The 16,248-nt window shown below is 35.7% G+C and overlaps 1 protein-coding gene across 2 annotated transcripts in view; it reads left to right on the top strand.

Moving 5' to 3' along the window:
* The first annotated feature begins 1,411 nt into the window (after positions 1-1,411).
* Positions 1,412-16,248, top strand: part of LOC150100727 (uncharacterized) — a 208,755-nt gene continuing 193,918 nt past the window's right edge. For both annotated transcript variants that reach the window (XM_090401664.1, XM_090401663.1), the window contains exon 1: positions 1,412-1,643. In XM_090401664.1, the coding sequence (XP_090257790.1) occupies positions 1,547-1,643 (97 nt within the window). In that variant the 5' untranslated portion in view covers positions 1,412-1,546. The remainder of the gene's footprint in view (positions 1,644-16,248) is intronic.

Below are 16,248 nucleotides of genomic sequence, written 5' to 3'. Positions count from 1 at the left end.
ATGGGTTTGTGATTTCTGTGAAAGTGGTGGTGGATGGCGTTGATGTAGTTGCGGTTCGTTTTAGTTGATGGATTGAGTGAGTTGTGTAGATAGAGAGTTGTAGAGTAGTTGTCCTCCCTCGATAAGTCCTTGGACGCCAAGGAGGTGTCACATAATAATAATAATTAAGATAGATGGAGAAGAGCACTGTTAGTCTGGCACCTTCATTGAGACCATCTGACTTTGGTGATTACTCTTCTGGTTGCTACTCTTCTTCCCAGCATAGCTCTCGACATTGAAGCAAGCCACTTCCACACGATAAGGAATGTTCCTTTGAAAAATTATTATTATTATTATTATTATTATTATTATTATTATTATGTGACACCTCCAAAGAGTCTAAGGATTCCTCTCGGGAGAACACTCCATCCCCCCCCCCCCACTCACACACTGTAACTGATGGCAGGTTTTGTGGAATGGAGTGTCCTTCAAATAATTTATTAATGTCCACTTCCAAATCTAACGTTTCAATATGTTAATTCCACCCTACCTTCACAACGTGGCATTATTGACTGTAAGCACGATTATAAAAGACTGACCATTCCAATGATCACTTAATTTATCGATATTTCCCATAGATTTAAGTATCTGTATAATCTGTGGACTTGTTCCTTGCTTCAAACACAAGTCTCGATTCTTGCTATCTTGTTTATTTATGCATTTTTTTTCTCAAACCAAAACACACACTTAAAAATATAAAAAAAATTAAAAAAATAATATGTTAAAAAATCAGCTAACGCCCTTTATTTTCATATAGGGAATAGGCGAAGTCATTTTAGCCCTATCAAACTTTTGGAGATTGAGGAGTAACAATAATTATGTGAAATTATGTGAATAATGTGAAAATTGAGGTTGGGGTGTCCACACCATACTCTTGAAGGGTAATAGATGCAAATGCTGTAGCCAATGAAGTTCTAACTGAGGCTCGGCTATTGCTGTTACCCTTCTGCCATGATCAGAGCTTTAATAGCTCAATATTTTTTTAAGCGCCTCCGTAGCGCAATTAGAAGAACGACGGTACATTGCGCCCTTCGATTGGAATAGGCCTAAGTTCGATTCTCGTCGCGACGGGAGGAATCTTTATCTGGTCAATTTCAATCGATGGTGAGTTAGCCGATCTCATACGGAGGTAGCAGGGTTTTTTCTCCCGGAAACTCGGGTTTTTCATCCCGCATACATACAAATCGGCCCTTCAGAACACACGCAATTTACAGACAAAAATTACTAGTTGTGGTGGTGTTGGAGGTGGGCGGTAGATGGCGTTGATTCGTAGTAGAGGTAAGGTGTAGAGACAGTTGAAGATGTCCTCCCGCGATGAGTCTTCGGACTCCTTGGAGGTATCAGGAATAATAATAATAATAATAATAAACAAACAAACATTAAGTGCAGCATTTGCCGCACGGTGTCTCTTGAATAACTCTGTTTTCATTGAAATCGAAAGAAAGTTGTTTCAGCATTCAAGGAATTTGTTTGAGTGACATGCGTGGATTTATATGTGAATGACAACATGGATGCAGCTGTGCATTATATTTATGAACTTCCGTACCGAGCAAGAAGAGAGTTATGTCGAATATTAGACGCCGATGGAAAATGGGAGGAACTCGGTAACTTAGTTTTGAACACTACATTAAACGAAACGTTAAAAGTGAAACTTACTTGTTTGAGGTGCTGGTGCCATAGGAACACCCTTATGTTCTTATGTCTACAATATCACATATTATTTTCGATATTAAACAAACGACGCTTATAAGAATATTAAATTATATTTAATATTATATCTTATATTCATCTTATATTAAAGGACATCGGCTACACAGCTGGCCAACCCCATTCTTTACATAGCATTCCTTTTCTCTCTCTCTGTGTGTACCTTACAATAATTATCCGTGCACTATTTATGTAATGCCATCATAAACTACATGGATTACTAAGACAGGATCCTCAACAGTGCTATCATTTATCTTCAAGTTTTTGTGGTTGTTTTCCACAATATATTAGAATGCACAGTATGAAACAAATTGTCTTCTAGTTTTGCAGATGTCCTACTTCCTCTGGGTAATATGAACATAAAAAAGAGACCTAAATTATGTGAAAGATACTGAAACATCCTTTCGAGTTAAAAATCACTACAGATAAGTTCTAGCAACATACAATGTTAAATGCAAGCTATGTTTGACAATGTTTATGGGTGAGAGGAGTAGTGTTTTACCAGAAGTTATCTGCAATACTTCTGAATCTTTTGAATGATGTTCTTAATGTGCCGTATGTTATTTTTTATGTTATCTTGATCCAGAGGAAGCAGGCCACAGTGCCTGTGAAAGTAGTACAAAAAATTAATTGATTTATACTATATCGTATACCATTCATTACTATATAATAAATCTACATTATTAAGGAATGTTGTATAGAGTATGTTATAAGCTAAGTCATATACCCATCCAATCCATTCCTAAATTTGTATCTTAGCCAACTTTTCCCAACTTGAACTACCATTGCAGAAATACCAATCAGCCCAAAATTCACTGCCTCTCTTCTGGCACTACTTTTGTAATGCAACAATTCTGGCCCTTTCCACTCCATCGGGACATGATGGTGCAGTGAAAAGGTCTGCCATGTGGGACTGAGGAAAAATCTGAATTTGGCAAGTATGTGACTAAGCAGTATTGCACAAATTGGACTGTATTAAAGTTGTTCCATCATTTGCATGTTTTACATCTTACATTTCTTGAAAGAAAATAAAACTACATTACAAATAAAGGAATAACAAGAAGTAATAGGCTTCCCTGGGCTTTGTACATCAAAGAGTTATGTTTTTTCTTTAAGTTTCAGTTGTTTGTATTCTTTCTTTAATTTTAAATTTTCAAAAATTAATTCAGAATATATCTAAAATTGGGGTGCTTAAGGGTCAAAGCTGTATAACTGAGAGGAGACCTCCACATAGCCTTTAAAGGAATGCGGAGAACCGACCAGGGCTTCTGACCTAATGTCCAATCCTCACCTTCTCGTGGTGCACCCTGTTGGGTATCTACTTTGATACTGAACGAACGAGGATGGGCTGGCAATTTGGGATTTAGCCGACCAAATTATATGCTTATTGGTTAAACCAAAATAAAAAATGATGGTACAACATGACAAAATTTCATGCCGGCTGGGGCGTCGCCCGGTTACACAAGGCCCCCGTTGTTTTCGCCAGGGAACCAGGGCGAACAGCGAAAAGTCAGCTACTGGAACAAATCTGAAAACAAACCCCAACTCAACATCACCAGAGTTAAAGATCGGTACTATCAACGTAAGAAGCCTGAATGGCAAAGAAATGGAGCTAGCTGAGGAATTAGATAAGTACCAGATCGACATAATAGGGGTGACTGAAACAAAAAAGACCAAAACTGGTGAGATCTTTCTGAGCAATAAATACAAAATGTTATATTCAGGCAATAACAATCAAGGAAAAGAAGGAGTAGCCATAGTATTCATCACAAAATACGAGGCTAATCTTCTTGAATGGCAGTCAGTCTCAAGTAGAGTAATGTGGGCAAATATGAGAATGGGGAACTGGACAATGAGACTTATTTGTGCCTATGGTCCCACAGAAGGTTCTACTAAGGTAGAAGTGGAGGAATTTTTTGAAGCTTTAGAAAAAGCAACTGACACAATGAAAAAGGAAAAGTTGGTCCTTGTTGGGGATCTAAATAGTAGAGTAGGAAATGATTGTGAGACATACAAAAATATTATGAGAAAATTTGGAGAAAAGAGCAAAGCTAATAATAATGGCAAATATCTGTTGGATTTCTGCTCAGGACACGGACTGGTTATTACTAACACCATGTTCCAACATAAAAATGTGCACAAATTCACATGGAGAGAAGAGGCTAGGAATAAGAAAAGTCTCATTGACTATGTTATTGTTGATAGTGATGTTTTCTCCCTGGTGCAGGACACCAGAGTGTACAGAGGATTTGAAATTGGAAGTGATCACTATTTAGTCTTGAGCAGGATAAAATTGAATTTCATATTGAAAAGAATAACATGTAAGAAAGTTTTAAAGCGAATAAAAGTTGAGCAGCTCTCAGATGTAAACTGTAGACTAAAATGCACAAATATTATTGAAAAGAAAATGAAAGAGTTTGAGAACAGGAATCAAACCTTGGAGATTCAATGGCAAACTCTGAAGGAAACATTGATTGATTCTGCCAGAGAGGCATGTGGTGAGGTTGTGTGCAAAGATAAAAAAAATCAGAACTCCCTGGTGGACACAGGAAGTTAAAGAGGCAGTGAAGGAAAAGAAGAAAGCATATCAAAAGTTCCTGGCAAATAAGTCAGCTTTTACTCTTACAGAATACAGAGACAAATGTAAGAAAGCTAAACAGTGTGTAAAACTAGCTAAACAAAAGTCATGGGAGGACTTTGGCAAGAATATAGAAAATAAATATCAAGAAGGTGGCAAAATATTCTGGAGGTTGTTGAAGAAGCTTAGGAATGGAGGAAAGAGTGCTGTAAAAGGAATTAGAGATGATAAAGGTGAAATGAAAACAGGAGAAAAAGATATCCTTGAAGTATGGAGTAATTACTTTGAAAAACTGCTAAATGAAACAAGCAGTGATGACTGCACAGTGATAAAAAACACTGATCAGGCATGCAGTCAGGAATACATATCCATACTTGAAGTAGAAAAAGCCATCAAAGGCTTGAAATGTGGAAAGGCAGCAGGAGTAGATGATATTCGACCAGAAATGCTGAAGCATGGTGGTATAAGAGTCTTACAGTGGCTGCACTGCATAGTTCAGAATGCCTGGACAGAGGGACGAATTCCCGATGATTGGAGTAGAGCTCTCATAGTACCCATATATAAAAAGGGAAATAAAACTGAATGTGAGAATTACAGAGGTATTTCCCTACTGAGTGTTCCTGGCAAGATCTATGCAAGTATACTTGAGAAACGGTTGAGAAGAATTGTGGAAGAAAAGCTTGGTGAAGAACAAGCTGGATTCAGGTCAAATAGAGGCTGTCAGGATCAGATCTTCACTTTACGACAAATAGTCGAGAAAGCATGGGAATATAACAAAGATCTGTATTTAAGTTTTGTCGATTTGGAAAAGGCATATGACAAGGTGCCAAGAGAGAAGCTATTCAATACGCTGCAGTTATATGGTGTCAATGGGGCATTATATCAAGCAATACTTAGTCTTTATTTGAGTTGTAAGTCAGCAGTAAGTTAGAATTGAAGGAAGTACAGGAAGATGGTTTAATGTTAAATCTGGTGTGAGACAAGGATGTACATTATCCCCTCTGTTATTCATTATCTATATGGATCACATTATGAAGGAATGTGGTATTAAACCTGATATCAAAATTGGAGATGTTAATGTCAGCTCTTTGCTTTATGCGGATGATGTTATACTTCTAAATAAATCCGCTACAAGTCTGCAAGATTCTCTGACTAAATTGAACAGCTGTTGTAATAGATATGGTATGAAGGTCAGCAATAAAAAGACAAAGACAATGAAAATAGGCAGAATCATTGAAAATGTCAACTGTGATGTGAATGGAGAACCTGTGGAACAAGTAAAACATTTCAGCTACTTAGGCACAATTTTTACTGAAGATGGTAAACTAAATATAGAAATAGACAACAGAATCAGCAAAGCTGGTATCGTGGGAAGTCAATTGAATAAATTCATATGGAATAAGAAAGAAATTAGTCGGAACACTAAATTAGCTGTATACAAGACTGTGTTCAAACCAATTTTAACTTATGGATCTGAGAGCTGGGTCAGAAGTAAAACACTTGACCAAAGACTAGAGACCGCAGATATGAGAGTCCTGAGAAAGATTAGAGGCGTGAACAGATGGCATCAATGGCAATATCATATTAAAAATGAGGATATTAGGAAAGAACTTGACATTGTCAGCATCCAGGAATGCGTTAGCAGAGCTAATCTCAGATGGTATGGTCACTTAAATAGAATGGGAGAGGAAAGATTAGCAAAACAAGTGTTCTCTGCCAGGTTGGCAGGAAAACGACCCAGAGGAAGACCAAGATATAGGTGGATTGATACGGTACAAAGTGCCTTAGACGATAGAAATATAAGATCTGATAATGTTGGAGTCTTGACAAGTAACAGACTGATTTGGAGGAAAATTGTAGATAGGAAGTTAGTAATGATGTAATTTTTTCATGTAGTACTGTCATATCCTGTACACCCCTTGAGGGTACATGGCAGGAATTTGATGATGATGATGATGATGATATATCTAAAATTAATCAAATTTAAGTTTTAATTTAATTTAATTTTGATAAATTAAATAATTTAATTTAATTTTAATTTGAAATTATTTTAATATTGAATTCTTAATAAATTCCAAATTTAATTGATTAGCATATCTAAAAACAATTCAAAATTAAGTATTTAGATATATTTAAAAAGAAAGAAGATCAAACACACACTATTTTCAGACATTAAAAATATTGTGTTAACAAACTGCTTACATAAGGTGACAAATTTATTTAATAAAGGAGATGTATAGTGGTGTACTTGGATTTTTCAAAAGCCTTTGATAGACTGCCTTGTGACAAGCTAGTAACTAAATGCTAGCAAAGGTTGGTCGATTGGTAGAGCCTCTGCTACTAATGGCTCACGCAAAAAGTTAAGCAAGTTTGAGCACAGTTAGTAGTTGGAAGGGATTAATCATTCAATGCTGTTGCCACACTCTCCCTCAATGAGTCTTTGGACTCCCTGGAGGTGTCAAATAATAATAATAATAATAAATTGAAACAAATGGGATTAGATAACAGACTAGTGAGATGGGTAGCTGATTGGCTGTCAGACATGTATCAGCACATTGTTTTATGGAGGAGTAGTATTCCAAAAGAAGAAGGTCACTAATGAAGTGCTTAACTTGTATATGTTAATGACATTGGAACTTGCTAAACTGGAGATGTGCAGCTGTTTGCTGATGATACAAAGTTGAGGAAAACTATGAGAGGTAGAGCAGATGTTGTGGCTTACAGGTAGACCTCAATACACTCAGTGGACAAGCGAGTGGAGCTATTAGTTTAATGTTGCAAAGTACAAGATCTTGAAATTTGGTAGGGCAGGTTGATATGTAGAGTATACAGTTAATGGAGAAATTTTGAAAGAGGTGGAAGAGATATGAGATATGGGAGTGATGGTGGACAGAGACTTGAAGTTTAGGGATCATATTGCTATATAAGAACATCACAATGGATTTTGGCAATAATGAGGTGGACATCGATGTGCAGAAGCAAATAAGTTATAACTTCCTTGTAAGACCTTGATTGGGTTACATATGGACTACTTTGTGCAGATTTGATCACCTGGATTTCAGGGGGATGTACAGGAGAGGGTCCAGAGAAGGTTCAGTAAGTCAATGTGAGGTCTATGGAATGTCAGATACCAGAAGAGATTGAGAGAATGCAAATTAGAGAGCATGTGAATAGAAGAAGAGAGGATATGAGTGAGATGTATTAGTTGATGAGGAGTTTTTACCAGATTAATAAGGAGACTTTTCATTGAGTAGAGAGAGTTTTACAAGGGTAAAACTAGATGTCATCCCTGGAAGCTGTATAAGGAGAGTGTGAGCAGGGAAGTGAGAAGCAGTTTCTTTGAAAGTGATTTATGAGGGAAATCCTTTGTCTGAAAGTGTGCAGAAACTGTGAATTGGTTTAAGGCACAATTCAATTATCTTTTTGCATCACACAACATAGACCTCCCAACAAATGCTTTGACTCCATGGAGGTCAGATGTTAATAACATTATGCTTAAATGTTCAATCATGTTATTTTTAAAAATAATGTTGATAATAGATTTCAAAAGATTTACACAGTGTGCCCATTAAGTAATTAGATTGATTTTTTTTTACAGAACACCCCTTTGAATAAAAGTAACAAACTTTTATAGTTTTGACTGCTAGATTATGTTGTAACACACCTCAGCAGTTACACTTTTGCACCTGCAACTTTCAAGTTGGGTGACGCAGCAGTTTTCATGTGGCAACCATTGAAGTAAGAGTGTGTGAGTGGAGCATGTCAGAAGTTGCATCATGGAGCAAAGAGCTGTGATCAAATTTTACTGTGAATTAGGAAAAACTGTTGCAGAAAGGTACCAAGACCTCAAAAAAAGTTTACAGCGATGACTGTCAGAGCCGTGCACAGGTGTTCTGCTGGTTTTCAGTGTTTAAAGAGGGGAGGATGAACCACACTATGGATGGCCAGTTTCTGCATGGGCAAATTTGACGAATGAGATGAATACCCACTAGGCTACTCGCTGCACAGCTTGGTGTTGGTAAGGAAATGGGCAGATTAATCTTAGAAAGAGATTTGCACATGAGGAAGATTTGTTCAAGGTTTGTGCTGCACATGTTGACACACAAACAGAGAGAGAGCACCAAGTGGCATGTTTTCAAAATTTAATCCATGGAGTTGATCAAAATCGTGATGTGTTGCAAAGAATTGTCACCTGTGATGAAAGTTGGTGTGTTTTCAGTTTGATCTGGAAACGAAACACGAAATCATGAATGGTGTGGAATGTCTTCTCCTCATCAGAAGAAAGTTATGTTGTAAAATCACATGTCAAGACAATAGTCATTTTTTTGTTGTTGTTGTTTTTAATGCTTCTAGAATTATTCACTGCAAATTTGTTTCTAAGGGCCACAGTGAATGGTCAGTATTATTTAGGAGTGATGAAATGTCTGTACACCCACATGCAATGTGGCAGGAAAGAACTGTTCTACTACAACAGTTGGTTTTTGTTGCATGACAACATGCCCACACACTGCACTGGCTGTGAAGCAGTCAGTTTCTGGCTTTGAAGTTGATCTGTGTGATCAAACATCCCCCCCCCCCCAATTAGCCAAATTTGGTTCCCACAAACATTTTCCTCTTTCCAAAGATGAAGCGTGCCTTGAAAGGAGAGTGCTTCAGGTGTGACTCAGACACTGAAGGAGGTTCCTGTTCAGGACTTCCATCGTACCTTCAAACACCTGTACAATAGATGTAAACGTTGTGTGGAGTTGAAGTAGATTATTTTGAATCTGTATAATTGACAATTCCAAATATAGTTCGTTGTTTTCATATAATAATTGTTATCTCATTACTTAACAGGCAGACTTATTATTAAAATTGGTTCATATTTGTTATTTCAATTACTAATATTACAGATATCATTGAAAATGATGTCATTGATTTAAAAAAAAATCCAATGACATATTTCATTGGCTTCAAAAAAGTGTTCCAACCCCCTTCTTTCTCTCTCTCTCACATCCTCTGTTGTTCTTAATGAAATAAAGAAAAATCAGGTTTTGAATAAAATAGTCTGCTCTGTGATGAAAAGTTCTAATGCTACATCATGTTTTTTATTTACAATAAGTCTATGAAGAGGATAAGATAATTTTTTTTTTTTAAATATAAACATGAATAGAAATAAAAAGTCTTTGCTTTCATAAAAATATCAATGGGAAACCTGTGCTTGGTGATGTCTCATGATGTCCCTTGTCCGAAGTTGGGTGGTTGATATGCATACCCCAAGTCATATTTCAATGTTTGAAGCCACAACCTGTTATTGCTGTTCATCATATCCATAGTAGAGAAAAGAAGAAGTGCTTCATTTGCCTTCTTTTTGTTCAAGAAACAATCAGAATGAGGCCATATCTGTTAATGAATGCTTCAGTTCTCTATCCTTTCTGAATTCCATCAGCTCATTTTCTTCTGCAACAATTAATCCTGCTATATTGTACACACCTAACACAAATAAGTCTCTTTAACCGTTTGGAGGTCAAGGTCGAAAAAATTGCAGCATAGGTCACATGTATCCGAGAGATACATTCATTACTGGTATGTGATAAAATGCGATAAAACTTAAAAAAAAAAAAAAAAACACTACAAATATAATACATGATGGTTTATTTATTTTCAGTTACAATCTAAAAATTATTAAACAAAGAAAAAAACAACAACTAAACCAATACTATACTGACATTGGAGTTTGCGGTATCTCTCAGATACAATTTACTATCAAATATCACTTTCGCATTGACTCTATCATTCTCATCATCGGATACGAGTAACAAAATCGCTGAATCTCTTCAACATATGATGGATTATCCAATCTATATTTTTCCAGTCATTTTCAATGGTAAATAAATAAAAAAAACAAAAATAAACCAATACTATATACAGCCAATACTGACATCGGAGGTTGCGGTATCTCTCAGATACAATTTACTATGAAATATCACACACACATTAGTAATACGTGTTAAACCAAAACTCCACATAAACAATGTAGAATCACTCATAATATATGCATGCACAGCTACTCATGACCTCCAAGCTATACACTGGATATGTGTAAGAATATTTATATTAAACAATTTGTTTGTATCTGTCAGATCAGCCCGTGACCTCTGCAGAGTTAATAAATAAATCTCACAAATAAAACCCTTTTGTTTCAAGGTGTTTGTTTCTTCTTTTCCCTGTTTTAACAGTGATTTTAGGATAGCTGAGGCTCTGATGGAGTCAGATGTTTTTTTTTTTTTTTTTTTCAAAGTTCACAAAGGCTAAACAGAGAGGTTTATTATATTTGTTTGTATTTTCTAAAATTTCCTAAAGCTGTAGATATGATCACTGATAATTACGCTTAAACCCTGCCTGCCCTTCGGATTACATATATTCAAGCTGTTGCATTATTGTTATTTATTACTTTTGTAAATATTTTGTATATTGCTGGTAATAAACTAATGGTCTGCAATTTTTAATATTCTCCTTTTCACTTTTTTTTTATAAATAATTATTATTAATGCATTGTTCTATACTTCTGACATTTTTCTTTGTTTTAAACAAAGTGTGAAGGATCTCTTGTCAAGTAGTCAGCCACTGCCTTCCCTCCAAATATCAACAATTTCACTTGCATCCCATCTTCTCCTAGAGCCCTTTCTTCCTTCATTGTTTTCAAAAGCTGCCTCAACCTCTTCTCTCATAATTTTTGGCATATCTAGTCAACAATTCTTTTTGAAACTGATTGTCTCTAAATTTATTTCTTTATCATTGTAAAGTTCTTCATAATATTCATAAATTCCATTAATTATTTTATATAATTAGAGATTATATAAAATAATCTCTGATTATTTTATCATCCTTTCCCATTAGAATGACAATTTCTTTTTTTTTTTTCTCTTTGTCAATGCTCTTCTCAAAACTTTCGTATTTTTATTATTTTCAATGGTTTCTTTTATTTTTCAGCTACAGTATAGTGCAAAAAACACCACTAAATAATTGAATGTCAAAGTTCAGTACTATTTTATTTATTTTTTTCTTTTGCACCATATCGTATTAAAGGATTGTATTTCATGCACCATTCTGTAATGTAGAATATTTTCTGATTGTTTTGCGTAATTCTGAATATTTTGTTGAATTTCTTATGATAGCTTGTTATTTTTATAATTCTTTTATAAAAAAATTATAAAAATTATAAAAATTATTTTTTATAATTCTGTCTACATTTTCTTAACAAATCTCGTTTCTTTTCAAAGTTTGTTATTTCTTGTATGGGAAATAATTCTACCTATTTCATGGGAGATATTAATTGCTTAGTTTTTGATTAATTTCATCTAGGTTAGGTTATCGTCCTCTCTCTCTCTTTCTTTGCTTTCTAAATTTATTTGAAGGTTCTCTTTTGAAACAGTTCATTATTTGCTTTTTTCAAGCATTAAATTTTTGAGGTATATTGCATTGAACTTCTCTTTGAAGAACTTGACTACATTCTTCGAAGGAACACTCACAATTATCAAAATTCAGAGAGAGAGATGACAGAAATAGTCAGAGATAGAACCAGATGGCAAAGATTTGCACATATTATAAATATATCTCTATAGAGTCAGAAAACTCATTTGAGGGAGATCCATTATTCACACAATGCCTATCTTACCTCTCCTTTCAAAAAACTCATTCACTGACAAAACACTCACAACTACCTCTTGCAATCCATTCCACTCATTCATCGTCCTCCAAGCAAAAAATCTAGTCCTAGCACTCTTGCACAATTTTTAGGGTGGCCACTTGTTCTCTCTTCCTGCTACATACTGAAAAAAGTCCTCAGTGTCAATCATATAAAATCCCTTTAATCATTTAAATGCTTCTATTATGTCTCCTCTTTTTCTGCCTGTCAGCTAGTTTTTGAAGCCTAGAGACCATCAGTCTATTCCCATAGTGAGCATTCCATGGACCTGCCACAATCGTCACTTGCCTCATGTCCAGATAGGCATTATTAGCCCTCTCATGCATATGAGGACACATATTATGTGTTCTCACACACATATACAAGGCACAAATTTAGCAAAATTAATGAATTCATGGTAATACTGTAAGAATAAATGGTACTGTATCATCATTATAATTTTTTATAAATGAATATAAAAATTCATGCATGAGAGGGTTAAAGTCTTAAGTCTTTTTATCAATTTAATAACCTCTCTATCCCTGCTTATTAATGTGTTCTTCAATAACCATATAATTTTATGTGTTGTTTTGGTTATTTTTGCAATGTACTCTCTAAACTTCAACTCCCTGCCCATAATCACACCCAAGTTTCTGGCTTTATCAGTTTCCTGCAGTTCAGTTCCATCATAGTACACAGCTTCTGATCTCTTCCCAAAGTTCATCACCATACACTTGACCACATTAAACTGGCAGTCATTTACTTCCCCATACTGCTAAATTAGCATCATCAGCAAACAACTGAATATTTTCTGTTCAAATCATTTCCTATATCATTGATATACAAATTAAGCAACAGAGGACCAAGGACTGAACCCTATGATACACCACTGGTCACTTGCCTTCTCCTGGACTCATCTCCTCCATAAATCACTCTTTGATATCTGTCCATCAGCCACCCTCTAATTCAAATCACCAGATTCATATTCATCCCCCACTTGCTCCAATTTATGCAATTGAGTTCTATTTGGAATCTCTTCAAAATGCTTTTGCAAAGTCTAGCAATATCACTGAGCAGCCATTTTCCTTATCCAACTCTATTAGTCACTTGATTATGAAAAAGTAAGCATATTACTAAGGCAAGATCTACGCTTCACAAAACCATATTGTCCCTTATAGAGTATCATATTTCTGTCCACCCAGTCCTGAATTCTTTCATCAGTTTCTCCAATACCTTAACACCAATCCTGAAATGCTGATTCTGTCTTGGAGTCTCCTTTATGTAATGGGACTATTTGCCCTCTTTTCACTCCAATGGCACCTTCCTGGTACTGAGGCTTAAAATAATACACAGCTTGGTCAGAGGAACTGATAATTCCCTTGCACATTCTTGTAATACACCCACCGATGTGCCATCTAATTCCTCTATTCTCCTGTTAGTCAATGTCACATCAGGCATTGCAATGTCACTACCTAGATGGTACCCCCCCCCCCCTGCAAAATGCTCACTCAGTAATTCAACTATGTGGCTTGGTTCTGTTACCTCTCTGCTATCAGCACTTTTTAAAGTCATCCTTCCTTAGTCATTCTTCCCTTTACTTGTCACATAGTGAAAGAACTCTTTAAGGTTTCTTATAATTTGCCTTCCTTACCATACTGGTGGACCCTCCTTGCCTGTACTTTATGCTGCTAATGGGCATGCTAATTACCTTTTCTTTATAATTCCTCCACAGCCTTTTCTTTGTGTGTGACTCCTGCTTAATGAAGCTATACATCCATGTAACTCCTACCTGATTTATCCTTCTGACTTGGGGTATACATTCAGATACTGCTTTCTTCAACCACCTCTTGACCACCATCCATACACTATTAACATCCCCCCCCCTCCAAATTTGTATGCCATGACTCTGCCGAAAACTGATTCCTCAGCAAATCAGGTAATGATTTTTCATTACCTGATTTGCGATTTCACATGTATCCCATCTTAGTAGCAAATTCTGCATGTTTGCCAATCTCCCAGGTTACGACAACATGATCACTTTCTCCAAATGGAGGAAACGTTGCTAGATTGGTTAGTGTTAAGTTCTGTGATGTAATGATCAGACTCAGCACTCTTGAACCTCGTGTCTCCCTCCATTACATGTTGGCTCAGGTAATTATCTCTCAGCAGCTGTATAAATTCCATTTTATTCTCTGCTTGTGATCTTTCCTCCTCCCAATCTATATCCCTCATAATTGAAATGTCGCATAATAATTACTCAACCTGTACTTATCATACTAATTTGTGAATGCATGTTACCTACATGCTCCTGTATACACCTTCTGGATTATAGCAGCAATCAATTACATATTATTCATGTTGGCCTTATCTCGCACCTGATAGCTTCAAATGAACTGCCTTCTGAATCCCTGATCCCATGATGTACTTCTACTCTTTTTGGCTTTAATTCCTCTGCTATCATTAGCAACCCCCCCCCCCCCCCCGATTGTTCTTTCTGTCCTCTCTGAAGATACTATATTCCTTGTATTCTATTCTTATGACTATATCATGCCTATAACTCTAGACATCAAATCCATTTAGATGCAAGCCATCCACTCTATATAAATCCTTCCTTCCATCAAACTCACTCCACAAGTGTATAAACCCCACACCTTCCTCCTGCAATCTGTGCACTGACTAAATTATGGTCATAGCTCTCTGGCTCAACTTGTCTCTATCATACCCTGGCAATAGGCAAACTCACAACTTTTACTTTCTCAAACTTACTTTTTTCTCAAGCAGTAGCAACTCTTTCATGTCTTCTCATGTACTACACTTGTCACTGTTAAATCATTTGTACTGGCCAAAATAAGCATCTCTTCCATCTTAACTCACTGCATCCTTACAACATCACTGACATCATTTTTCATGGCTCTAGGAAAACATGATTTCATCACACTCTTCTCAAGGACTCCTCATATCAATGAATCACCATACAAAATAAAATCCTTATTTTCATGATTTCACTCTTTTATGCTCTGGTTTTTTCTCTCTTTGAAAGGGGAGAGAAAGCAAGGAAGACACACAAGATAGAGAAGGTGGAGAGAAAGTATTGTTAATGATAAAGAGGGATTAAATCATCTAGAGTAGATAGCCTGAATTGTGGTAATATATGAAGTTGTTGTGGTATGAGGTGGAGATTAGCATAACAAAATGCATAATTAGTGTAGAAAAGCTTAGGTTGGTTATGTTTTAATTCATAGCACAAAAGAAATAATTAAGATATTTATTTAATTATTTAGCTGATGATATTTTTTTTGTTATACCCAGTATATACTTAGCATCTTCAGAGTGTAAACATTTTCATGGTATGAAAACAGTAGCAATCAGTTAGTAGGGGAACAGTTGAAAATTGTAACAGATAATTTAATGAAGCAAATCCCTAATTTGCCATGTAGAGTTGGATAAAAAGAAGTTTATAAGTATTAAGTTGATCTTAAAATGACTGTCTCCCAGATTTTTTGCAGATCGATACTGTCATACTTGTTAAGATTTGAAGAATGTTTCATATAAATAAGAAAATAAATGTTTTTTTTTTATTTGTTTTGAATTAAACTTCAAAAATCAAACATGAAAATACATGATTCTGTTACAAGTTAAGTCATCTGAACAGAACTGTGAAGTGCATAGACAGATAAATCTTATGGATACAAGCAAGACTACCATTATGGGTGATTTCAGCAATGGGGGATACAAGACAAAGAAGAGAATTTATAATTACTCAGGGATAACTACCTTAACAACTCTGGGATGTGTCTAGTGCTGTGCATTGCAAATTGTCAAGCAGCATGTGATGGAAGGGACTTGTGGTGCAAAAATGATGGATGTATTAATAGCATAAGAATATGAATATAAAAGTTCTTTTGTCTTCATTTGAAGAGAGTAATTATGTACTTTTAACTTTTTGCAGTGCTTTGAATAAATAGGGATATATGTCAAACTATCAGGATTATGATAGAATGAGAAGAGCTTGAAGCAGTGCCTCGCATGAAAAACTGCAGGGTAGAGGATCTATCTATTGAGGAATCAGCATTACTTGCGAAGAGGTCAGAGGATATCTGAGATGACATTAAAGCAGGAGCTGCGTAAAAAGAAAATGTGGATCTGGTATAATACCAAGGAGAAAGGTGCAGTATAAAAAAGTTAAGAGGATGACAGCAATGGTGAGGAAGGCAAAATTGGACTATGAAAGGAAGTTAGTCAAAGAAAAGGAATTAGA

Source organism: Typopeltis vanoorti, chromosome 12, assembly GCF_054136105.1.
Source record: "Typopeltis vanoorti isolate ZY-2024b chromosome 12, IOZ_Tvanoo_1.0, whole genome shotgun sequence".
Taxonomy (NCBI): Eukaryota; Metazoa; Arthropoda; class Arachnida; order Uropygi; family Thelyphonidae; genus Typopeltis; species Typopeltis vanoorti.
Note: the sequence above shows the minus strand (reverse complement) of the source record. Positions and strands in the feature narration are given on the sequence as shown.